This window comes from Myotis nattereri, assembly GCF_964212035.1.
Source record: "Myotis nattereri genome assembly, chromosome: 14".
In the NCBI taxonomy this organism is placed as follows: Eukaryota; Metazoa; Chordata; class Mammalia; order Chiroptera; family Vespertilionidae; genus Myotis; species Myotis nattereri.
Window position 1 is genome coordinate 28,885,988 of NC_138089.1, and position 26,397 is coordinate 28,912,384.

The following is a 26,397-nucleotide window of genomic DNA, read 5'->3' on the forward strand; positions in this document are numbered from 1 at the left end:
ATCCCTATGCAAATTTTGAGTTCTCGCTGCATAGCTCCCTCTTCTCTGATGCTCTGCGTCACAAATTCTATTCACCGCTGTCTCTCCAAACTCCAATCTGTCACCCAGCTCAGCAATACTCCATACTGTGCTTGAACTCTCCTTCTCCATATCACGATCCAGAAAGCATGTCTGGCAGAAAGCTGGAGGGATTATAGAACACACTCTGGTTCTCTTTCCTGGTGTTTGTGTCAGGAGGACACTCCAGTCTCAGTTACCCCGATGTGTCTGGAAGCAAAATTCAGTCCATATCTTTCTTGCTTGATAACATCTTGTTCCTTGCTTATGTTTTCAGATCCTTCTGTTTATTTAAACACTGAAAACATTCACTTTACATTGTGCCTGACAATTCCAATATCCAAAGTCTTGCATGTCCAATTTAATATTTGATATCTGTTTTCATTCACTTTGATGTGCCTTTTTAAATTTTGGATTGTGAGCTAATATTCAACTGGGTTCTCTCTGTGGGAATCCTATGAGGTCTGGGTTGAGAGTAAACATCTTCAGAGAAGATTTGTGTCTGCTTCTGTCAGGCCTCTCCCTGGGTTTCCCAGACCTCGGAGGCAGCATATACATGTAAATCCAGTATGCACAGGCTGACTAGACAGAGGTGGACCTTGCTTCCCCTTCCTTCTAATTCTATGTGTCCTTGTGCTCAGAAGGGGAGGACGGGAGAGTGGTAAGACGCCCAGGACCCCTAAGTATCAGGCTTAAGAACATAGTACGTCATTTCAAATCCATTACCAGGGGACAAATGTATAATCAAAAAAAAAAAAAAAAAGCCTTTCAATGATACAAATGATGGGGGCAGGTGTGGAGCGGAGAGGGTTAATGGGGGGGGGGTGCGGGAGGAGGACATCTATAACACTTTCAACGATAAAGATAAATTTTAAACAATTAAACCTTAAAAATTCAGATTTAAAAAGCATCTATTACAAAGGGAGCACAAGTAATCAAGTATAGAGCATGTCACTGAACGCCACCCACAGCTCAGGGCCTGAAGTCTCTCTTCCAGGCCTGGAGACCAAGGCAGACCCTCCGGGGTCCTCACCCTGCTCCTAGGAAGAGCCACAGACAAGCAGGGGGCCAGAGCAGGTGTGCTGTCTGTGCCTCTCAGGTGCCACCAGGAAGGCATCAGCACACCCATGGGCTGCCATCTCTGGGACATTGATGCTGGTAAGTCTTCTTCAGGCCTGTTAGCTTGGGTCATGAGGGTGGGCTAAATGGGCCACAGGGGCTCTGGCTTTCCAGGTGCCACCAAAGGGTTCCTGGATGTGGCCTGTCACTGCCTCTTCTGTCCTACTCCAGGGCCCTCTCCCCCTTTTTCCTCCTGCCTTTTATTCTCCTTCCTCCCTCATTTCCTCTTCCCTCCCACCTCCCATTCAGCTCCCTCTCCCCCAACACTCCCTCCTGGGCTCTCCCTTCTTATCATCTCTCTCCTGTCTCTCCCTTAGTTTGGTCTCCCTCTGTTCTGCATTTTTCTTCCTGTCTTCCCTCTCCCTCTTCTCTCACAACCCTGTTTTCCACTTGGGCGAGAACCTGAGCCATTCCCAACCAGTGAAGGGGAGGAGGGCATAGTTTAGTCCCATCCCAGACCTCCCATGGTAACGTCTCATTTGGCTTGGCCCCCTGGTCAGGTTTGTTTCCTTGGGAGCGGGAGAATCCAGGCTGCTTCACTGGTCACAGAAGCAGCTCTGGGTCAGAGCACCCTAGTTTCCAAGGACTGGACCTAGAACTGAGCTGCTGGGGACATCTGGCCTTGTAGAGCCAGCCTAGCCCATGGCCTCATCCAGATGCTGGAGGCATGCTTGTTTATTACATAGAGGCTCAGAGAAAGGGGGTGGGGGTGGGGGTGGGGGAGGCAGGGCAGGTGGGCAAGGGAGGAGCCTCATCCAGGCCTGGCACTCTGGTGGTCAAGGGGCCTGCATCACTTCTTGGAGGCTGGTTTCTTCCAAGAGTTCATCTTCTTACTGTCCCTCCTGCCTTGGATGAGAGGATGCAGATTCATCCTAAAAATCAAAATAGAGAGAAGCAAATGCTGGGAAATGGGTGGAGAGGGCTGGTCTGGACAGCACTTGATCCCTGTGCTGGCCTGGGCCAAGGTGAGCATGGCCTCCACCTTGCACAGCTGAGGTCCTCTTGGCATCGCTTCAACCTGGGATTCCAGTGCACCTGTGACTTTTCTAGGTGCTCACGGTTATGCTTTTCTATTTTCATGAGAAGTGTGCGATTTTTCACGCTCTTGCAGGACACATGATTTGCTTCACAGTGAATACGGCCAAGTCAGTGGACTTGACAAGTCTAGGAAGTTTATGCAGGAAGACAGCCTGCGGTCTCCACCCTTCTCAGACAGACAGATGGGTCTGGGGTGTGGGGTTTCACCACAAGCTTAAAGGCTTCAATCTCCGCCAACCAGATCAGGGAGAGCAACTGGGCAGTATGTTGATAAAAGAGGTCAGAGGTCAGAGATTGTTGGAGATGTGACTCCCCAAGGTCATTTAGCCCCCTGTGGCCTCTGGGAGTTATGCCTATTCTGCCAACCACAAGAGGGCCCCTCAGCCCCTGGGCTGGGAAACCACCTACTTCTTCTCATGTTCAGGGAAATAGTCCTCCATCTTGTCCCCTACGGTCAACGAGGAGATGCTTCCTTGGATGTCTTCCAAAATTGTTCTCTTGTCTGAGTCAGTGTCATCCAGGCTCAGGAAGGAGGGTAAAACGCTGCTGGGGAGGCAGGAAGGGGAGGGCAGTGCTCAGTGGAGGCCCAGTCAGAGGGGGCCCAGAGCTGGGGGTGTCTGGGCAAGCAGCCCTCACTCAGAGCTGCGCCCCAATGTTCCAGTTCCTAGAGAGAGAAGGGCGCAGGTGCTTCTCCAGAGGAAGGGTGAAGGGAGGCCTGACCCCTGGGGACCCAGAGGTTCACTGGGGTTGGCTTCCCTGGCTTCTTTTTCAGATTGGAATTGCCCTAACTCCATGCCCACGATACCTGTACACACAGCCTGACCATCAAACGAGCAAAGGAGAGAACAGGAAGCCAAGAAAATAAGTCATCATGTACAATGTTATGGATTGTATCCCCCAAAATTCATATACAGGAGTCCTAACCCCTAGTACCCCAAGATGTAGGAAATAGGGTCACTGCGGATGTAGTGAGCTAGAAGTCATACTAGAGTAGGGTGGGCCTCAATCTAATATACCTGGTGTCTTTATAAAAAAGGGACATGTGGACACAGACATGCACATAGGGGAACACCATGTGAAGATGAGTGGTGCTGTCCTGGCTGGTTTGGCTCAGTGGTTGGAATGTTTGCCTGTAGACTAAGGGGTCATGGGTTCAATTCCTGGTCAAGGGCACGTACTTCAGTTTCAGGTTTGATCTCCAACCCCAGCTGGGGCACATGGGGGAGGCAATCAGTTGATGTCTCTTTCTCACATTCATGTTTCCCTCCCTCCTTCCCACCTTCCCTCCCTCTTTCATTCCTCCCTCCTTCCTCCCTTCCACTCTCTAAGGATCAATGAAAAAAATATCTTTGGGTGAGGATTAAAAAAATAAATAAATAAAAGATGAGTGGTGCAGCCACAGCCTAGGAATGCCCAGCGCTTGGAGGGCTGAACTAGATCCTTCCTAGCACCCTCAGAGGAAGCCTGCCCTGCCCATACCTGCATCTCAGACTTCTGGCCTCCTGAACCGCAAGTCAATACATTTCAGTTTGTGGAAGTGTCACACTGCTCTAGGAAACTAATGAATATGTGTGGTCACTCCTCACCTTTGCACCACAGCTCAAGGCTTTCCAGCCATTCACTGTATGCAAACACTGTTCGGGTTACAAGATGGTTTTGAGCATCGAAGTGGCCCTAGGGGACAGGAAGTGCAGGGTGGCACCCTCGGGGACAGGAAGTGCAGGGTGCCCATTTTATCGACAAGAGAAGAGAGGGGAGCTGGAGGGCACATATTAGGTTCATGGGAGAGGCAGGACCAGCCCTTTCATTCATTGTTTCTTCATATTTTTTGAGCCCTCGCTATGCGACTAGATTAAGGGAAAAGCAGTTCAGAGGTAAGAGACAAAGGGAGAAGAGAGAGGGGGGTCTCCTCTAGCATTGCAAGGGCCCCCCAAAAATAAAAAATGGAATGCTACCAAAACAGGGTCACAGAATCTGGGTATATTCACAATGTTAGCATTTAGTAAACTAACGTCTCTCTTCACAGCTCACCCTGCCGCCCTGCCCGATGGGGAGCACACACACAAAGTCCAAGTGACTTCACAACACTGCAATGGGGCGCAAGACATTAACCAAAAAAATTTATATACACGAGATTAAAAATGGTGGCAGAGTAGGAGGATGCTGCATGGTCATGCTCCCAGGAACAAGCTGGAATTACAACTGAAATACGAGAAGGCTTCCTGAATAATCAACGGAAAACTCACAGGAGAGAACCCTGATACCCAAGGACTGAAGTTGGAGCCGGCATAGAGACTGGTAGGAGAAGCAGAGACATGACCAACAGAGGGGAACTGAAGTCCCAGAGAGTTATCTCAGCTGGTGGTGGAGGGGTGGGAGGTGCCACTGAGAATTCTGGGATCTAATCCCAGAGCTGGGCTCCCCAGCAGAGAGCACCAAAGTTGAGGAAGGTATCCACATAGCATCAAGCTGTGGAAAGCAGTGGGGTGCTGTCGGCCAGGGAGTGGCAGCTGGGAGTTCAGGCACCCTCTTAAAGGGCCAAGGCACAAACATTCTCTGTGGAGCCACCCACCTTGTGCTCTGGTAGAGGGAGGGCGAAGAGGACTGGAGCTGTGAGAACAAAGGCCAGCACTGCGGACTCGGGGGATAGAGCTCAGAAGGCAGACACCCCAAGTTTCCTCAGCTCAGTCATTCCCTCACACAGCCATATAGACATCTGCCTTCCCTGGGGGGAAGACAGTTGACACACCCTATTGGAAAACACCTTGCCCTGAGGCCGCTTAAGAGATTAAAAGTAACAATTTGAAGGAGTAACAGTTGTTTGTGTACCCCGCCCCCATCCAAGGAACAGCAGCCTCCTGTTCGCCACACCCTCTGTCTGAGGAACGGCAGATGTGTGTGAAGCCTCCCAACACCAGCCAGAGGAGCCACCACAGCAGTGAACAGCACCCACCACTGGAGCTGCTCCCAACTGAGGAGCAGCTGCTACCACAACTACCCAAGGAGTAACCGCAGCCCCAGGAGCCACTGCCACCCAGGGAGCAGCCACTGAACAACTCAACATCTAGATATGTTGGTGAGATCAAACATGGGTAGACAAAGAAACCCCCAAAGGAAAGAAAAGGAGGACTCGCCAGAAAAGCAGCTAAGTGAAACCGAGGCATACAGCATGACAGAAAAAGAATTTAGATTAAGGGTTCTAGAATGCATAAACCAGATGGAGGAAAAAATCAACTATTTATGCAAGAAGCAAGAAGAAACAGATGAAAAAATCAGTAAGTTATGTAAGAACCAAGAAGAAATGAAGAGTGATATAGCTGCAATAAAAAACACCATTGAGGAGAAACCAAGATGGCGGCATAGGTAAACACTGGAGATTGCTGCCTCACACAACCACTTCAAAAATACAACTAAAAGACATAACGGACATCATCCAGAACCACAGGAAGGCTGGCTGAGTGGAATTTCTACAACTAGAAGGAAAGAGAAAAGCATACCAAGACTCAGAGGAGGTGCGGTGCTGAAGTAAATACAAAGGTGCAGAGGTGCATGCGGAGAGGGCTGGTGGCTGAGGACACAATTGTCTTTTTCAATCGGGAGGGAGTCTCAGGCTCTGAGCTCCAGTTCTGGGTGAGTCTCTGTGAACCCAGACTCATACGGGAAAACGGGAATGTCTGGCATCTGTTGGAACTCAAGGGCAGCTTTCTCTCGGAGGCACTCTTGGCGATTGCCAGGACCTCTGAAGGCAGGACTGAGAGCAGCCATACTGCTGGCTCACTCGGCCTGCCCTATTGATCCCCTGGGACCCCGCCCCGCCCAAGCCATGAATGGAGGCTTTTGCATATGAAAGGCCTGGCCCTTTGTAACCTGAAAATAACTTAACAAACTGCAGCTGCCCCAAGGCCCCAGGGAAACTTGCATTGTTTTACAGCTGGCTTCTGCTGGGTAGCCTCAGGCAAAGGCTAGATTAGCACCTCCTTAGATCCAAGAGCCAGTGTACCCAGTGGTCAGAGTGGGACCATCCAATTACAACTCCTCAGATCTATAAGGGACACACTCAGGGGGCAGACTCAGTGAGCACCAAAGCCCCACTGAAGCAAGTCTTGCCCCATAAGGGTGTCTTCAGCACAGAAGTCCTCCCACCGTAGACACAGCTGATTCTCACAGCCAATTGGCCTGGAGGTCAAATCCTCCCAGTGTTACCTACAACAATCAAGACTTAACTACAACAAGACTGTGCATAAAGCCCACAAGGGGGTGTACCAAGAGTGTCTACCTCAGGTAATTGGGACACTTAGCACAGAAATCCACTCTATCGACACAGCAAAGCATAAAAAATGCCGAGACAAAGAAACAGGACACAAATAACAGAAATGGAGGAAAGCAAACTACTGGATATAGAGTTCAAAACCACACTTTTTAGGTTTTTCAAGAATTTTCTAGAAACCGCCGATAAATGTAGTGAGATCCTCAAGAAATCTAGTGAGACCCCCAATGTTGTGATAAAGGACCAACTAGAAATTAAGCATACACTGACTGAAATAAAGAATATTATACAGACTTCCAATAGCAGAATCAAGTCAAAGATTTGAAATATGAAGAAGCAAAAAACACCCAACCGGAAAAGCAAAATGAAAAAAGAATCCAAAATACGAAGATAGTGTAAGGAGCCTCTGGGACAACTTCAAGTGTACCAACATCCGAATTATAGGGGTGCCAGAAGAAGAGAGAGAGCAAGATATTGAAAACCTATTTGAAGAAATAATGACAGAAAACTTCCCCTACCTGTGGAAAGAAATATAGACTTCCAATCCAGGAAGCACAGAGAACCCCAAACAAAAGGAATCCAAAGAGGACCACACCAAGACACATCATAATTAAAATGCCAAGAGCAAAAGACAAAGAGAGTATCCTAAAAGCAGCAAGAGAAAAACAGTCAGTTACCTACAAGGGAGTACCCATACGACTGTCAGCTGATTTCTCAACAGAAACTTTGCAGGCCAGAAGGGAGTGGCAAGAAATATTCAAAGTGATGAATAGCAAGAACCTACAACCAAGATTACTTTATCCAGCAAAGCTATCATTCAGAATTGAAGGTCAGATAAAGAGCTTCACAGATAAGGAAAAGCTAAAGGAGTTCATCACTACCAAACCAGTATTATATGAAATGCTGAAAGGTATCCTTTAAGAAGAGGAAGAAGAAGAAAAAGGTAAAGATACAAATTATGAACAACAAATACACATCCATCAACAAGTGAATCTAAAAATCAAGTGAATAAATAGTCTGATGAACAGTATGAACTGGTGATTATAATAGAATCAGGGACACAGAAAGGGAATGGACTGACTATTCTTGGGGGGGGGGGGGGAAGAGGTGTGGGGGGTGTGGGAAGAGATTGGACAATAATCATGCACCTATGGATGAGAACAGTGGGTGGGGAGTGAGGGTGGAGGGTGGGGTGGGAACTGGGTGGAGGGGAGTTATGGTGGGAAAAAAGAGGAACCAATGTAATAATCTGAACAATAAAGATTTAATTAAGAAAAAAACACACACAAAATAAATAAATAAATAAATTTAAAAAAAAATAAAAAACAGAAACACCATTGAAAGTTTCAACAGTAGACTAGGAGAAGTGGAGAACCGAATTAGCGAATTAGAAGACAGGGAAACAAAACACACCCAAACTGAACAGCAATTGGCGAAAAAAATTAAAAGACAGGAGGAGAGCCTAAGGGAGCTATGGGACAACATGAAACCAAACAACATACGAATAATAGGGGTGCCAGAACAATAGAAAGAGGAACAAGACTTAGAAAACCTATTTGAAGAAATAATATCAGAAAACTTCCGAGGTGGGGAAGAAAAAAGTCACAGAAGCACAGAGAGTCCCAAACAAGGTGAACCCGAAAAGACCTACAACAAGACACATCCTAATTACCATAGCAAATGTTCAGGACAAAGAGAGAATCTTAAAGGCTGCAAGACAGAGACGGAAAGTTACATACAAGGGATCTCCCATTAGATTATCAAATGATTTCTCAACAGAAACACATCAGGCCAGAAAAGAATGGACAGAAATTTACAAAGTGATGCAAAGCAAAGGACTGAATCCAATAATACTCTATCCAGCAAGGCTATCATTCAAAATTGAAGGGAAAATAAGAAGCTTCACAGACAAAAAAAAGGCTAAGGGAGTTTATCACTACCAAGCCAGCAATGCAAGAAATGCTAAAGGGACTGGTGTAAAAAGAAGAAATAAAAAGCTCAGAAAGAAAACAGCAACAAAAAATAGAAATGGCTACAAACAAGTACCTTTAAATAATAACTTTAAACATAAATGGACTAAATGGTCCAATCAAAAGACATTGAGTGGCTGAATGGATAAAAAACATGACCCATATATTTGCTGTCTACAGGAGATCCACCTCAGAAGAAGGGACTCACACAGACTGAAAGTGAATGGATGGGAAAACATCTTTCAGGCAAATGGAAATGAAAAAAAAGCTGGGGTAGCAATACTTATATCGGACAAAATAGACCTCAAAGTGAAGGCCATAACAAGAGATAAGGGAGGCCACTTCATAATATTAAAGGGATCAATACAACAAGAGGATATAACCCTGATAAACATATATGCACCCAATGCAGAAGCACCCAAATACATAAGAAAATTCCTGGAAGATATCAAGGGAGAGATCGACAACAATACAATCATAGTAGGGGACTTTAATACACCACTGACATCACGGGATAAATCCTCTAGACAAAAAAATCGGCAAAGAAACAGCAATCCTAAATGGCTCACTAGATCAGATGGACTTAATTGACATCTTCAAAACACTTCACCTCAAAGCCACAAAATATAGGTTCTTCTCAAGTGCTCATGGGACATCTTCAAAAATAGACCACATATTGGGTCACAAACAAAGCCTCCCCAAATTCAAGAAGACTGAAATCATACCAAGCATCTTCTCAGACCACAAGGCCATAATATTAGAAATAAACTACAATAAAAACAACTCAAAATACTCAAACACTTGGAAGCTGAATAGCATGTTATTAAATATTGATTGGGTTACAAATGAGATCAAAGAAGAAATTAAAAACATCCTGGAAACTAATGACAATGAAAACACAACAATCCAAAACCTTTGGGACACAATGAAAGCAGTCCGGAGAGGGAAGTTTATAGCTCTACAGGCCTATCTCAACAAACAAGAAAAAATGGTAGTAAATCATCTAAATCTACATCTCAAAGAATTAGAAAGAGAGCAACAAGAAAAGCCCAGAGTGAGCAGAAGGAAGGCGATAACAAAGATTAGAGCAGAAATAAATGACATAGAGACCAAAAAAACTATACAGAAAATCAATGAAACCAAGAGCTGGTTCTTTGAAAGGATAAACAAGATTGACGAACCTCTAGCCAGGCTCACCAAGAAGCAAAGAGAGAGGACCCAAATAAACAAAATCAGAAATGATAGAGGCGAAATAACAACAGACCCCACAGAAATACAAATGATTGTTAAAAAATACTATGGACAACTCTACTCCAACAAACTAGACAACCTGGAGGAAATGGACATATTCCTAGAAAAATACAACATTCCAAAACTTAATCAGGAAGAATCTAAAAATCTCAACAGGCCAATAACTATGGAAGAAATTGAAGCAGTCATCAAAAAGCTTCCAGCAAACAAAAGCCCAGGACCAGAAAGCTTCACAGGGGAGTTTTACCAAACATTCAAGGAAGAACTAAAACCTCTCCTCCTCAGACTACTACAAAAAATTCAAGAGGAAGGAACACTTCCAAGCTCATTCTATGAAGCCAGCATCACCCTAATACCAAAACCAGGTAAAGACAACACAATGAAAGAGAATTACAGGCCAATATCCCTCATGAACATAGATGCCAAAATCCTCAACAAAATCTTAGCACATCAGATCCAGCAGTACATCAGAAAGATCATACACCATGACCAAGTAGGATTTATCCCAGGGATGCAAGGATGGTACAGTATCCGCAAACCAATAAACGTGATACATCACATAAACAAAATGAAAGAAAAAAAACTCATATCAATTGATGCAGAAAAAGCATTTGACAAAATCCAACACCCATTTTTGATAAAAACTCTCAGCAAGGTGGGAATAGAAGGATCATACCTCAACATAATAAAAGCCATATATGACAAACCCACAGCCAACATCATACTCAATGGACAAAAACTAACACCATTTCCCTTATGAACAGGAACAAGACAGGGATGCCCACTCTCACCACTCCTGTTCAACATAGTACTGGAAGTATTAGCCATTGCAATTATACAAGAAGAAGAAATACAAGGCATCCAAATTGGAAAAGAAGTAAAACTGTCTTTATTTGCAGATGACATGATATTATACATAAAAAACCCTAAAGACTCCATCAAAAAACTATTAGACTTAATAAAAGAATTTGGCAATGTAGCAGGATACAAAATTAACGCCAAGAAATCTATAGCATTTCTATACACCAATAGTGAACTTGCAGAAAGAGAGACTAAAAAAAATCCCATTTACCATCGCACCAAAAAAATTAAGCTACCTAGGAATAAACTTAACTAAAGAGGTAAAAGACCTCTACTCAGAAAACTATAGGGCGTTGAAAAAAGAGATATAGGAAGACATAAACAGATGGAAGAACATACCATGTTCTTGGATTGGTAGAATCAGCATCATTAAAATGTCCATACTACCCAAAGCAATCTATAAATTCAACGCACTTCCCATTAAAATACCAACAGCATATTTCACAGACCTAGAACGAACTCTCCAAAAATTCATCTGGAATAAAAAACGACCCCGAATAGCTGCAGCGATCCTGAGAAAGAACAAAGTAGGTGGGATCTCAATACCAGATATCAAGCTGTATTACAAAGCCACTGTTCTCAAAACTGCCTGGTACTGGCACAAGAACAGACATATAGATCAATGGAATAGAATAGAGAGCCCAGAAATCGGCCCGAACCAATATGATCAATTAATATTTGACAAAGGAGGCAAGAACATAAAATGGAGTCAAGATAGTCTCTTCAATAAATGGTGTTGGGAAAATTGGACAGATACATGGAAGAAAATGAAACTAGAACACCAACTTACACCATACACAAAAATAAACTCAAAATGGATTAAGGACTTAAATAAAGACATAAAAATACTAGAAGAATCCAAAGGCAACAAAATCTCAGACATATGCCGAAGCAATTTCTTCACCAATATAGATCCTAGGGCATTGGAAACTAAAGAGAAAATAAACAAATGGGACTACATCAAAATAAAAAGCTTCTGCACAGCAAAAGAAACCATCAACAAAACAACAAGAAAGCTCACTACATGGGAGAACATATTTGCCAATGCTATCACTGATAAGGGTTTAATCTCCAACATTTATAGGGAACTCATACAACTTAACAAAAGGAAGATAAACAATCCAATCAAAAAATGGGCAAAGAACCTAAATAGACACCTTTCAAAAGAGGACATTCAGAAAGCCAAGAGACATATGAAAACATGCTCAGTCACTAATCATCCAAGAGATGCAAATCAAAACAACAATGAGGTACCATCTCACACCTGTCAGAACGGCTATCATCAACAAATCAACATACGACAAGTGCTGGAGAGGATGTGGAGAAAAAGGAACACTCGTGCACTGCTGGTGGGAATGCAGACTGGTGCAGACACTATGGAAGACAGTATGGAGTTTCCTCAAAAAACAAAAAATGGAACTCCCATTTGACCCCGTGATCCCACTTCTAGGAATATATCCCAAGAAACCAGAAACACAAATCAGAAAGGATATATGCACCCCTATGTTCATAGCAGCACAATTCACCATAGCTAAGATCTGGAAACCGCCTAAGTGCCCATTAGTAGATGAATGGATTAGAAAACTGTGGCACATCTACACGATGGAATACTATGCTGCTGTAAAAAAGAAGGAACTCTTACCATTTGCAACAGCATGGATGGAACTGGAAAGCATTATGCTAAGTGAAATAAGCCAGTCAATGAAGGAAAAATACCACATGATCTCACTCACTTATGGATAATAAAGACCATTATAAACTTATGAACAAAAATAGATACAGAGGCAGAGCTGCCTCGAACAGACTGTCAAACTACAGCGGGAAGGCTGGGGAGAGTTGGGGGGCAGGTGGGGGGGGGGGTAAGAGATCAACCGAAGGACTTGTATGCATGCATATAAGCATAACCAATGGACATAAGACACTGGGGGGTAGGGGAGGCCAGGGGATTGTCAAGGGCGGGGGAAAAAAAGGAGACATATGTAATACTCTTTGTAATACTTTAAGCAATAAAAAATTTAAAAAAACAAACAAAAAAAAACTTATATACATATATGTATAAGCCACGGACACAGACAATAGTGCGATGAAGGCCTGGGGAGGAGGTGCAGGAACGGGATGGAGGGTGTCAGTGGGGGTGCAGGGGAGGAAAGTACTGTAATAATTTCAACAATAAAGATAAATTTAAAAAAGAAACTGAAAAATAAAATAAATAAGAGCCAATTCTGATCAAGCTTCTCCCCAGCTCAATAACCTTCAATGGCTCCCCACTGCCTATATGATCAAGTCACCGAAGCTTCCCACAACATGCCCTTCCCCTGCTTATCCAGTGCCTGCTTCTCCTTCAGCAGAGGACCCTACTCCCACAGGTCTTCCTAGGACTCATGAATGGGTCCACAGTGGCATCCTAACACATGAAGAGCTGGTACTGCCTCATTCTGGCAGGTTTCTACTTTCTCCTCTTCACAAGCTGACAAGTCTTATCTCACCAACCATGTCTGGCCTACACCTCACATGTCTCTGGGTCTCCTAACAGAGTGGCTCTCACAGTGCCACCAAACCCCGGAGCTGCACCAAGCCTTGCTGATAACTTCCATGGCTGGTAGGGGCAGCTACTGGCTGTGGAGGCGGGGAGGCAGCTTGGGACAGGGAGGTTTGAGGGTCAGCTCTGCCACGCCCTGTCCCTGTGCACACACGGAACTCACACTCTCTTCCCAGGACCTGGCTTGATGCCTCTTTTGCAGGAGCTGTAGAGGTACCCGAGGACAGAGTTAGCAAAGCCTTGAGGCTCTCAGTGGCTTTTCTCTCTGCATCTTCCCAACATCCATAGCCCCCTCTAGACCTTGCATCCTCCACTAAGCATTCCAGGATAGTTGGGTCATGGTGTAACCTCCATGGTTTCTCTGGAGCAAATTCCCCCAAACCTCTTTTGGATCTGGCAGACATTCTGACAAGCCCCAACTCAGCACATGAGGGAGAGACTGGAGTCAGGACTCCTAGAAAGCTGAGGGGCCTTGTGGGAGTGGGGGATGCCCAACTCAGTGCAGTGGGGGTGCAATCATAGGCAAGCCTATGTCTGCACGCAGGTTGATAAAGCACTCCAGCAAACATACTTCCAGAAGATCTCCACAACAACCCGGTGAGGTGGGTATCATCACCCTTATTTGAAGGGGAGGAAAGTAGGCTTAGGAAGGCAAATGGATTAGGCCATAGTCACCCAGATGGTGAAGAGCAGAGCAGGGGCTCCAACCTCATCGTTGGACCCCTGACCCAGTCAGTCTGCTGCACCACATGGCCCAGGCATTCTAGAATCCGCTCCTTTCGCCTAATACAGCCTTAGCAATGGACCAGGCTGTATGCTTCCTGAGTCCAGAGATCTGTCTTTGTACATCTCACCCAAGCTGGGCCCCAGTTATGCTCTGTAATGAGCATCACCTGGTTGAAAAGCCAGAGCTCCGAGGCCGAGAGGCAGACTTAAGCCAGGCCACCCCAATTCCTTTTACCAGGACCTGAGATCACTCCATGAATGGTCCTTGCCCATGTGGCCCTGCCAGTGAACAAAGTAGAGGCAGGGCTTGGATCACACACAGGATGGAGTGGGGTGCAATGGGGCAAAAGACGGGGTGTCCCTAGGGACCCTACCCAAATGCCCGTCTCCATGATTTCCCTACAGAAACCAGCACTGGGCAAATGATTCTGTGTCCCTCTTTCTCCAAGAGGGCCCTTTTCCAAGGCCTGTGTCCCGAAGAAACCAACAGCACGGCCTGGCACACCCCCTCACAGCCTGCTCACATTCCCACCCAGCCCACCCGCAAAGTCCTTCCATGCCAGCTTCTACTGTGGACCCACCCTTGCCTGCCGCCATCCTTCTCGGTCCGAGCTTTTCCCATTGTACCTAAACTTGTAGTTCTCTGGCATGAAGTAGCCCATCTTGCAGTCCTGCCGAGCCTGGGAGATCTGTTTCAGCAGATTCTGCTTGCTGAAGCCGTATCCATTCAAAACACAGCCCCCAAACAGGAGCTTCCCCCCAGCGAACATCTGCTGACAGACAGGAAGGAAACAAAGGAGAGGCCCTCAGCACATCAGCACTGAAACTCTCAGAGCCTGTGCCAGAATCCAGGCCTCTCTTTGGTGCCCGGGAAGAGGTGTTAACCTTCCCAAGTCACCCACTGAGGTGTGGCTAAGCCTGTCCTCTGTCTATGTCCCTCAGGTCAGACGCCCATCATCCCAGCCTCTCCCCTCTGCCAGATGGACCAGCTCAAATGTCACTTCATATACAAGACCTCCCAGAACTCTGAGGCCAGAGGGTGTCTTCCTGCTCCCAGGGAGCTGGCCTCAAACCCACTCTGATACACTGATCAGCTTGTCCCATGGGATAGGAGCCCCTTGAGGGCAAGGATCTTGCTCTATAGCCCTCCATGCTCCCACTCTCTGATTTCTGTGCAAGGATAGTCATTAGTATGGATATTCATTTGTTATTTGTCATGGACAAAAAACAAACAAAAGGAAATAGCCTTTTTATGTTATTTAAAATCTACAAACATATAAAGAGAATTTGACTTTCCAGTTAAGTGCTCAAGTCTCCTGGGATTGGGGACATGGGGTCAATGTGGAGACAGGAGGCCAGGCTGGGAGAAAACCCCCTCCCACATCTGTGACTCCACAAGGGTAGGGGCTATAGAGACCGGGGCAGCTGGTAGTTGGTGGTGAGTCCCCTGCTGGGCTCCGGCTCACCAGAACCATCCCCTGCATCACAGCATACTTCTTCACCAGCAGGGGTGGGTCCTTCTGCAGTGGGCTGTTGAGGTCATATCGCAGTAGGCGGTAGGGGTCATGCTGGCACTGCCAAGAGAATGAATGCCCATCACCTCCATGCCAAGAGGATGCACTTAGATTCCTGCATTCTCAGCCAGGTTGGGTTACCACTGAGTTCTGGAGCCCTATACAATACCCCCTTCTCAACCCCTACTCATGGCATCCCAGAGAATGTCCTCAGATCCACTTAGGGCCCTCTATTGGTGAAAGCTGTCACAGAGATGATCACCCCAGCCATGTGACATCCACTAGCCTGGCCCTCTGGGGTCTGTGGGATGTTCCTGTCTCCTCTGCATGAGAGAGACCATGTGAAGATTGGATGATGGGAATGGTATTCCTGGGCATACCCATTTCCAGGATTCTTTTGCCCCCTATCTCCCTGCTGGATGCCCTACTGCACACCTCCTGGTCATTAAACCCACTGAATTGAACCCAAATCTTGAGGTATGGCCTGGTCAATCCGGAGTAAAACTGGTCTCTTTCTCCTCCTTTTCTCTGGATGCTGTTGTTAATAAAGCTAATGTGACATTTTCTGGTTTTATCTGCTTTTATTCCAGGTGCCACCAAAATTGTACTGCCTGACCTTTCAGTTTAAAATGTGAAACCTGGACCCACACCTGGTGTTCCAGCTATTAGAGCAAGAGAACATCAGGAAAGGTTTCTGTCTTAAGACCCTGAGTGGTGGGGCCAGAGGCAGTGCAATCTGAAAACACCCTCTAAGCCTGCTCTTTGTACTCCTCCATCCTGCTGCCATGGCCTTCAACCAGCTCAGGCCAGGCCCTGACTCCGTTTGTGCTTCTCATGGCTGGGCAGCACCACCATGCATTCCTGTGCTTCTGGATAATTATTAGTGAACAATGAATGGCCCTGAAATAAACTGAAGTCAACTCTAAGTTTAAAACATATGTGTCATTGATATATGAGACTAGCAAAAAGCCTTCTGGAGTCTGATCTGAAGGGTTCCAATGCCAAGCTCCTGGCACTGGCTGGAGTGCAGGTCCAAGGGTGGGTATGTCAGGGTCAGGAAGGTGGCACTCCTGGGACGAGGGCTTAAGAGGATGTCCCCAGGGTATACACAAAAATCAGAATTAAGGGCTGCAGCCAGAGGAGGATGGGTGAAGACAATAGACTTGAGAGGGCACCAAGACAAAGAGGGTTTGAAGGAAGGCATCAAGTGGACACACAGCTCTGTGCTCCTGTGGCATCCTCTGCTCCAGTTGGTCTGGGGACAGGGCCACCCCTTGAACTGCGCTAACACTGTTGGAATGGCTAATGACTCAGGATGATGATGAGATTTAGAAATGACTCCGTGGCAAGGAGGCGGGGTGGTTCCATGTGCCCCTGACTGACTCACCCACGATGAACTGGGACCTCGAGCGGTCTTTCCCCTGTTCACCTTGGCACAGGACACTGCCTCTGCCAGAAACACTCACCCACCTGCCCAAACCCTTTCATCCTGGGGGGCTCTCCCAGACCTTTGAGAGGGGTTCTCTTGCTCCACAGTTCCTACCCGCCTAGAGCTGTCTTTTCATGGTCCTCATTGGGGCTTGCTGTAGTTACACCCCCACCATGTGGGAGCCCCTCCAGGGCTATGTCAAAGTCAACATGGAGCAGAGACCTGCACAGGACCAGCGCACAGTAGGTACTTGGCCACTATCTACCAACATTCCTTAGCCCTGAGCATTTAGAGGTGAGTGTGGTTCTGCTTTAAATACACCAGCACAGAACCAAAAACTGCGGTGTGTGCTTTGGAAGAAAACAACAGGGGCCTGACTTTGTCTCAAGGTCAGAAAGGACAACCACTTGATGCGGTGACATTCGTCCTGGGACAGGGGGATGAACGGGAGAGAACCACAGCAAACAGTAGGAAGAGTGTGTGCAAAGGCCCCAAGGAGCAAAGGAAGTGAAAGAGGACCCTGTACCGAAGTGGAGAGGCAATCTCTCAGCCAGGTGCTCAGCAGCCCTAGCCCTCCCTCACCACCTCCCCACCCCCAGGCACTGGGGGCTCCTCTGCTGGGCCCAGGACCCACCTGGATGCAGGGTGAGCCACGGCCCTGCTGCCGGTGACAGTAGAGTGTGTTGAGCAGCCACTGGAGCTGTCCTGAGCTGGTAGGAATGTGGCTTGACACAATTCCGAACACCAGCACCTGGCTGGGGTCACGGGGCACTGACAGGAAACGTTCCAGCTCCACATCAGATACCAGGGGTGGCTTCACTATGCACTTGCAGCCAGCGCGGATGTCTTCCTTACAAATGAGCTTCCGCAGCACCAGTGGGCAGTCAGAGGGTGAGGCAGCCCTCCTGGTGTGGCTGCGCATCTCTGTGGCCCTCCCCCTGCAAGAAGGAGTGAGTGGGCTGGCGCTCAGTGGGCCCTGACTCCACATGGACAAAGGCCCCACTGCTGTGGAGTCTAGGCCGCGGGCAGTTCAACCCTGGCCTCCGCCATCAGCATGCCCCCTATCTCCTTGCAGCACTGCCTTGAATGGGTCCCCTAATCTTTCTGGGCCTCTGTATCCTCAAGTAACAAGCAACTCAATTGTTCATCCATCCAACACAAGCTTTGTAGTCATCCTGAACTCCTTTCTTTCTCTTAAACCTCATGTCCTATCCAACCTATCAGCAAGCCTGTCTGCTCTCCACTCAAGAAAGATGCAGCCCTGGCCAGTTTGGCTCAGTGGATGGAGCATTGGCCTGCGGACTGAAGGGGGTTTGATTTTGGTCAAGGGCTCATGCCCGGGTTGCGGGTTAGATCCCCAGTCGGGGGTGTGCAGGAGGCAGCCAATCAATGATTCTCTCTCATCATTGATATTTCTGTCTCTCTCTCCTTTTCTGAAATAAATAAAAATTTTTTTAATCTAATTTGCATCTCTCAGATGATTAGTGACTTTGAGCATGTTTTCATATGTCTCTTTGGTCTTCCGTATGTTCTCTTTCAAAAAGTATCTATTTAGGTCCGTTGCCCATTTTTTGATTGAGTTATCTTCCTTTTGTTAAGTTGTATGAGTTCCCTGTAAATCTTGGAGATTAAACCCTTATCTGTGATAATATCAAAACAACAATCCGGTACCATCTCACACCTGTCAGAATGGCTATCATCAACAAATCAACAAACAACAAGTGCTGGCGAGGATGTGGAGAAAAATGCAGACTGGTGCAGCCACTGTGGAGAACAGTATGGAGTTTTCTCAAAAAACTAAAATGGAATTCCCATTTGACCCAGCAATCCCACTTCTAGGAATATATCCCAAGAAATTAGAAACACCAATCAGATTGGATATATGCACCCCTATGTTCATAGCAGCACAATTCACCACAGCTAAGATTTGGAAACAGCCTAAGCGCCCATCAGCAGATGAGTGGATTAAAAAACTGTGATAGGTACATCTATACAATGGAATACTATGCTGTGGTAAAAAAGAAGGCATTCTTACCATTTGCAACAGCATGGATGGACCTGGAGAGCATTATGTGAAGCGAAATAAGCCAATCAGAGAAAGATTAATATTACATGATCTCACTCATTTGTGGAATATAATGAACAACATAAACAGATGAACAAAAACAGATCCAAAGACAGAAAATCATCAATCAAACCGTCAAACCTCAGAGGGAAGGTAAGGGGAAGAGATCAACCAAAGGACTTGTATGCATGCATATAAACCTAACCAAAGGACACAGACACCAGGGGGGTGAGGGCATGAGTGGGAGGGCAGGGGGAAATGGGGAGATAAGGACACATATGTAATACCTTAATCAATAAAGAAAAAAAAAGAATCAACCAATGAATGTATAAATTTAAAAAATGAAATAAAGTAATACAATTGCAAGTAAAAAAAAAAAAATCTGAGTCACATCATGTCACTACTCTCTTTGAAACTCTCCAGTGGCTTTCCACCTTTCCTAGAATAAAAGCCAAAGTCCCTGCAATGTCCTTCCAGGCTGTACATGATCTGTCCCCCTGCCTTATCCTCTTTACCTCTCTTCTTCTCCAATAGGTCCACCTTTGCTTATTGAGTTCTGGCCTCTTTGGCCTGTGCTTATCCTCCAACCTCAAGGTCTTTGCTCTTGCTGTGCCTTCTGCCTGCTTGGCTCTTCCCCCAGATAGGCACACAACTCACTTTCTCACCTTCTTTACCTCTTTATGAAAATGTCACCTTCTTTTTAACAATTTATATTTTTATTGGTTTCAGAGAGGAAGGGTGAGGAATAGAGAGATAGAAACATCTACGAGAGAAACATCATCGATTGGCTACCTCCTGCATGCCCTCCTCTGGGGATTGAACCCACAGTCTGGGCATGGGCCCTGACCAGGAATCAAACTGTGATCTCTTGCTTCTTGGGTTGATGCTAACCACTGAGCAACACTGGCTGGGCTTTAAAATGTTCTTTTTTTAAATCCATAAGTCAGATGATCTTACCTTAAAAGTAATGGAATGACTTCCTATAACAGTAACAAGTGTACTTATCTGGCTCCTGCCTCTCTCTCTGTGTCCTCAATTTATATAACTCTTAAGTCTTCCCCATGAGGCTCCACACTGGTCTTTTTACTTTCACTCACATATACCAAACTTATTCTTGTCTCAGAGCTTTCATACTTGCTCTACCCTTTGCCTGAGGTTCCTCCCCCATCCCTTTTTGGGGCTGCCTATTTCTTATCCTTCAGGTCTCCAGTTAAATATCATTTCCTCCGGAATGCCTTTCCTGACCTGTCTTCCTAATGTAGCACATCCCACCCCATTTCTTAGTCACTTTCTATCCCTGGGGCTAGTCAACATTTTCTATAAAGGACCACAGTGCAAATGTCCTAATCTTTGCAGGCCAGATGGACTATGTCACAAAGACTCAAGGCGTCTGTCCTATCAGGGTAAGCAGCCATAGATAATACTAAGTATATGAGAGGGTGTGGCCGTGTTCCAAGAAAACCTTACTTATTGATCTGATATTCAAATTTCATATCATTGCACATGTCATGAGAAATTCTTTTGATTTCTCCCCCAGCATTTAAATACATAAAAAAAACATTCTAAGCTCACCCATTAAAAAGGCTAGCAGCAGGGCCAGATTTACACATGGCCCTAAATTGCCAACCTCTGCTTTCCATGTATTCTTTTCTTTCTAGCCTTCTCACCATCGAAATGACTTCAGTGATTCATGTGTGTACCTTCTATTTTTGCCCACCCTGATGATTCCAGCTCCGAGAGGGAGGGGCCTCATCTATTTTCTTCACCAGTGTGTGTCCACTACGCATGAGAGCATCTGGCACACAGAAGCTAGAGGAAATGAAGGCTCAAGCCCACCTGAGTGTAGCCAGGGCTTTGGCGTGGATTTTGATGATCTTCTTCGGAGCGGGGCTTATCGGAGCAGACCTAGGCTCTTCCTTCGGAGACTGTACAGCTGAGGATTCAGGTGGGGCTGACTGATAACGTGTTGCAGGGCCTTCTGAATATAGATTTAGCTTGGCGCCCCGCTCGGAAAAGGCCCAGGATCTCATTTTGGTTCGACTTAGTTCTCCCATGACCCTTGATGGATATTCTATGATGAGCAGTCCTGTTTACAGAAGACACTGTTGTTACTCTCAGTGGCCTTACCTTCCTGCTGTAGGGCTATGCATGTGGGCACCCTTTAGCTCATCTCCCTCTCCACTCCTTCACTCTGTAGATTCTTCTGCTGGGCTGCCTGCCCTCTATTGTCTGGCACAGCACTCCAAGCCTAGCACCGTTAGCTCATCAGTAAATGCTGGCTGAATGTAAGAACGAATCAATCCCATTCCCATTCATTCATCCATACCCAGCTTAGATCCCTCTTCTCTGAATTGACCCTGTGTTTTATCAGCTTTGTGACCCAGACAGCACTCAATGTAGAGACTGGGTATAAATGCATCCATGTTGTTCCCTTCCCTGAGGATGCTATTCCTTGTGTCTCCAGGTTTAAGTCATTTCCATCTACTTTTTTTTGTTACATTGCATTTATCGGTATTCTTATTGTACTTTCCCCACTAGACTGGAAAACTTTTGAGGCCAGGGATCTCTCATTCACTTACCATTTACTGAGTGCTGGGTTCTGGGCATAGAGAGATCACCCACAACTGCTTCCCTGCCTCTGGAAACTCCCAGTGGCAGTATAGGAGGGATGGGCAAACAGAAATATTCACAATGCTAAGTTGTAAGATTTACTAGAGCACAACAGAAAGTACTGTCGAGCCCAGAGGAGTGTGTGTCCCCTTCTACTGGGGGAGTCAGGGCTTTCCAGAGAAGAGGCACAGTTGAACTGAGTCTTCAGGGGTGAGGAGAAATACCCCAGAGAGGTCATGGGGAGAGCACAGCCCCTCCATGCTCAGCCTGGGGGTAGCATGGAGTGCTGTGGGGGGTGGGGAGTGTCAATGTCCTTTTGTGCCCAGGCTCATCAGCAGGGCAAAGAGTCCAGATGTGGAAGGGATTCCTAAGGGCCAGCATGGGGAGCTCTGTGGGCCTAACAGTTCAGCCTGGTGAGGTAGCTGCTTTTTCTCCTCTGCTGAGATCTACAACAAGGAGAGAGGAATGGGGCTGCAAACGGATAGATAGAAGATGGAGCTAAAAGGTGAACCAGGTGTGGGAGTGGGGACAGAGACACATACAGAAAGATGATGAGACTCAGGAAAATAAGATAATCATATGGAGACATTAAAGACACGTAGGAAAGCGCTCAAAAATGGAGGGTGGCCAAGGTCACCATTAGTAGCTGTGTGGCGTTGAGCAAGTCCCTTCGGCGTTCTGAGTCCAGTAATTCCATCTACCAATGGGGAAATCTCCCTGTCATGCCCACCTCCCTGGGGTGGTAAAGAGCTATCCTTGGAGACAATCTGCAGGTAACTCAGGATTTGAAAAGCCATCGGATAGGCTGTCACCTACCTTTCTGCCCCCTTACCTGCTGCCAGTAAGACAGAATTCATGAACTGAGACACTGTCTTCTGAAACCGCCTCTTGATCGCTGCCAGGGCTCGGCTCATCTTAGACAACTTGTCGTCCATGCTGATGATCTTGTGGGTCATCTGGGGAGAGGCCAAGGGGAGGGCATTGTTACCTGTCCTGCCAGGGGTCATCTGCCCAGACCAGTGACAACCAGGCCTTGCTCTGACTTCAAGGATGTTCTGTCCCCTCTGCCTAAGACACAACTCTCTGCCCCACAGCCCAGTGAATTCCTGCATACCAACCCAACCTGACTTGAAGGTCCCCTCCTGGAACATTTTCCCTGATTCTACTGGGCAGAACTGTTCCTTGCCTCGGACCTCTATTAGCAGCAGCCTGAAGACAGAGGTGAGCCCTTTCTGAAGTGAATGCATCTGAACCTGTCTCCCCTGCTGAGCTGTACGTTCCTCGAGGACAGGGACTGAGTCTTGGTCTCCTTTGTGTCAGAGGCCCAGCATGCCGCAGGTGTCCAGTTAATACTTGCATGGTGAAAAATGATGGATAAAGGCCTCTCTGGAGCCAGTCCTCCTCTGCATGCACCCCCTAGAATCTCTTCCTCCCTCCAGCTGCCAGAGCATCTCAGAGGAAAAACTGCCCTTAGCCAGGGTTACATAGATTGACTGGTACCTATGAGCACACAGGCCAGGCCTCCTGCCCCAATTCTAGGTTACCCTGAAGGGCCATCTGGCTCTGGGGCCCCCTGTGAGGTGGCAAGGTAGTTGCTGGGGCAGCCCTGCAGTTCAACCATTCCCTCTGCCAGACCATCAAAATGGTACTGCAGAACGAGGCTCAGGTTTCAGTTCATTTTCTGCTGGGGGTCCCCGTCATTTTTTACCTTCTTTATCCTTAACTCGGTCAGCCCCTTAAAGGCAGGAACCATGCTTTCTACATCTCTCACTTAACACAGAGGAGGTGTGAAAGCGATTTCCTTCTGTGGAATTGAAGCCTCAGGTGGGGAGAGTGGGGTGGGCACAGGGCAGATTTTCTGAAGAACAATGAAATCAGCCCACATGTCCTCCTTTCCCCTGCAGGCAGGACTTCTGTAAAGGATGCCCCAATTAATGGCAAAACCTCAACCATCCTTCCAACGGCTGGCTCCAGCTGCTGCTTCTGGGCTAATTTTATTTATTTATTTGTAATTTATACCCAGCTTGCTTCCAAAAAGGATTTGAGGTGGCACTCTGGGCTAATAAAGCATTTAAATTGAAGCATTGCCTCGCTTCCAAAGTGCTGCCTGGATAGAAATATTTAGTGAGGAGCCAAGCACAGGGCCGTAAAAGAGGAAACCGTCACGCTCTTCCAGGGAGATGGGTGCCTGGGGAAGCCATCTGACAAGCTTCCCAGTGACAGGGATTTGGAAGGAGGCTGCCACCCTACCCCCCAGCCTCAGCTTTCCTAGACTGCCACGGATTTTGTTGATGAGTGATAACTAGTCACACACACACACACACACACACACACACACACACACACACTGGAGTTGAGTGGGTTATAAAGGTGCCAGGATGGCAGTGAGTGTGTGAAAGCTGGGTGGACCCTTACACATCATGATACAGATGGGGAAACTGAGGCCTCGCATTCCCAAGGCCATATGACTTCTTCCCAGCTGAGGCTCTTTGCCGGCCCCACACTCAGTAAATTTTCTCAAGGGCGTCTTGCAGCTCTCATGGTCTAATAATCCAAAAGGAGGCAATTCTCTGAGTCTCAAGGATTTCATGTAAAATATTTTGAGATGATTAATCCTGGGAGTTGAGGTAATGTTTGTAAATCCTGTTACCTACAATAAATCTGATCTTTCTTCATTTGCTTTTGTCTGCTTAGGGAGTTGTAATATATACTGCACCTCCCTGTGCTCTCAAACAGAAGGGATTATGACGTGGATGCTTTTTGGCAAGTCAATCTTCTTGGTTGACACCAATGACTGCTGTCTAGAATGCAGTACTGTTTTCACAAGCTGCTTTAATGTCTGTTTCTCTCTATGCTAAATGTCCCCAAGATGGTTAGATGCCTTTTCAATAACTCTCCAGTCTCTACTGCACTGTCAACGCCTCTGGGAGCTTCCTTTAAAAACACTCCACCTCCCAGACCCCACACGGCCCAGTAGAAATATAATGCAAGCTACACGAGCAGTTTGAAATATCCTGTAGCCACATTAAAAACTTTCTTAAGCCCTGGCTGGTGTTTCCAAGTGGTTAGAGCATCGGCCCATGCACTGAAGGTCTTGGGTTCAATTCCCAGTCAAGGGCAGGTACCTGAGATACAGGTCCTATTCCTGGTCACAGTCAGGGTTTGTGCAGGAGACAACCAAGTGATGTGTCTCTCTAACATCGATGCTTCTCTCTCTTTCCCCTCTCTCCCTCCTTTCCACTCTCTCTCTAAAAAAAAAAAAAAAAAAAAAAAAAAAAAAAAATCAATGGGAAAAATATCCTCAGGTGAGGATTAAAAGAAAAACATTCTTAAAAGGTAGAATTAATTTTAGTAACATTTATCTACCCCACTACCCACTATATAAAAATTATGATTATTTATGGAACCAAAATAAATAATAAAAATTTTACATTGTCTGTTCACACTGTCTTGGTAATGCAGCATGTATTTTCACTTACGGTCTCTCTCCATTAGGACTTGTCACATTGCAAGTGCTCAATAGCCATTCGCAACTTGTGGTTACCATACTGGATATCACAGCTTTGGATTTCTAGTTCTAGCATGCTAAGGTTGTATTTAGGTAAAAAAATAAAAAATAAAAAAAAATCAGTGTTGAATTACTAAGGGTCTTTTGTAGGCCTGATTGGTGGGCATGTTTAGCTCATGGACTTAGGGTGATTTCTCTTGGCTGTTCATGGGGGTCTTTAGCTCCTTATGTACTGGTTCTCAGCTGTGTTCCAAACTTCAGAGATTATCAGACAAGAGGTTGCCAGGCAAATAAAGCATTACTGCAATTTTATGGGAAAGAATAATTTTCTGATATCTATTGCCTTTGATAAACTCACATTTTTTACACAGTCTAAAAAGGTTATCAAGAAACACAGATATGTGACTTCATACATAGTCACTTAACAATGATTTTTATTTATTTTTACATTTTTATTGAATTTATTGGGGTGACATTGGTTAATAAAATTATGTAGGCTTCAAGTGTACAATCCTATAATACATCATCTGTATTGTGTGTTCACCATCCAAAGTCAAGTCTCTTTTTGTCACCATTTATCCTCCCTTTATTCTCATCTACCTCCCCACAACCCCCTTTCCCTCTGGTAATCACCACATTGTTGTATATGTCTATGAGTTGAATTGTTCTTTTTTTTTGCTTAATCCCTTTACCTCTTTCACCCAGCCCCCAACCCCTTCCCCTCTGATAACTGTATGTTTTCTGTCTATGAGTCTGTTTCTATGTTGTTTATTTTGTTCATTAGATTCCACATGTAAGTGAAATCATATGGTATTTGTCTTTTTCTGACTGGCTTATTTCACTTAATATAATATTCTCCAAGTCCATCCATGCTATCGCAAAAGGTAAGATTTCCTTCTTTTTACAGTTGAGTAGTATTCCATTGTATAAATGTACCACAGCGCTTTTACCCATTCATCTACTGATGGGTACTTGGGCTGCTTCCAGATCTTGGCTATTATAAATAATGCTGCAATGAACATAGGAGTGATATTCTTTCAAATTAGTGTTTCTGGTTTCTTCAGATATATTCCCAGAAGTGGAATCACTGGGTCATAAGGCAGTTCCATTTTTAATTTTTTCAGGAGACTCCATACTGTTTTCCACACTGGCTGCAACAATCTGCATTCCCACCAACAGTGCACAAGGGTTCCCTTTTCTCCACATCCTCACCAACACTTGTTGTTTGTTGATGTATTGATAGTCATTCTGATAGGTATGAGGTGGTTTTAATTTGCATTTCTCTGATGATTAATGATGTTGAGCATCTTTACATATGTCTATTGACCATCTGTATATCCTCTTTGGAGAAGTGTCTATTCAGATTCTTTGTCCATTCTTTAGTTGGATTTTTTGTTGTTGAATTGTTTAAGTTCTTTATAAATTTTGGATATTAAGCCCTTA

The 26,397-nt window shown here is 45.8% G+C and overlaps 1 protein-coding gene across 1 annotated transcript in view; it reads right to left on the reverse strand.

Annotated features, from left to right (window-relative positions):
• Window positions 1-1,966: 1,966 nt before the first annotated feature.
• Window positions 1,967-26,397, reverse strand: part of LOC308529536 (uncharacterized protein C3orf20) — a gene marked incomplete at its 3' end in the record, with an annotated part of 51,802 nt that continues 27,371 nt past the window's right edge. The window contains exons 9-15 of the mRNA XM_081105675.1: window positions 22,279-22,402; window positions 20,673-20,922; window positions 17,406-17,709; window positions 15,295-15,402; window positions 14,456-14,601; window positions 2,623-2,760; window positions 1,967-2,048 (exon numbers count right to left, since the gene is read on the reverse strand). Coding sequence (XP_080961801.1) covers window positions 1,967-2,048; window positions 2,623-2,760; window positions 14,456-14,601; window positions 15,295-15,402; window positions 17,406-17,709; window positions 20,673-20,922; window positions 22,279-22,402 — 1,152 coding nt within the window. The remainder of the gene's footprint in view (window positions 2,049-2,622; window positions 2,761-14,455; window positions 14,602-15,294; window positions 15,403-17,405; window positions 17,710-20,672; window positions 20,923-22,278; window positions 22,403-26,397) is intronic.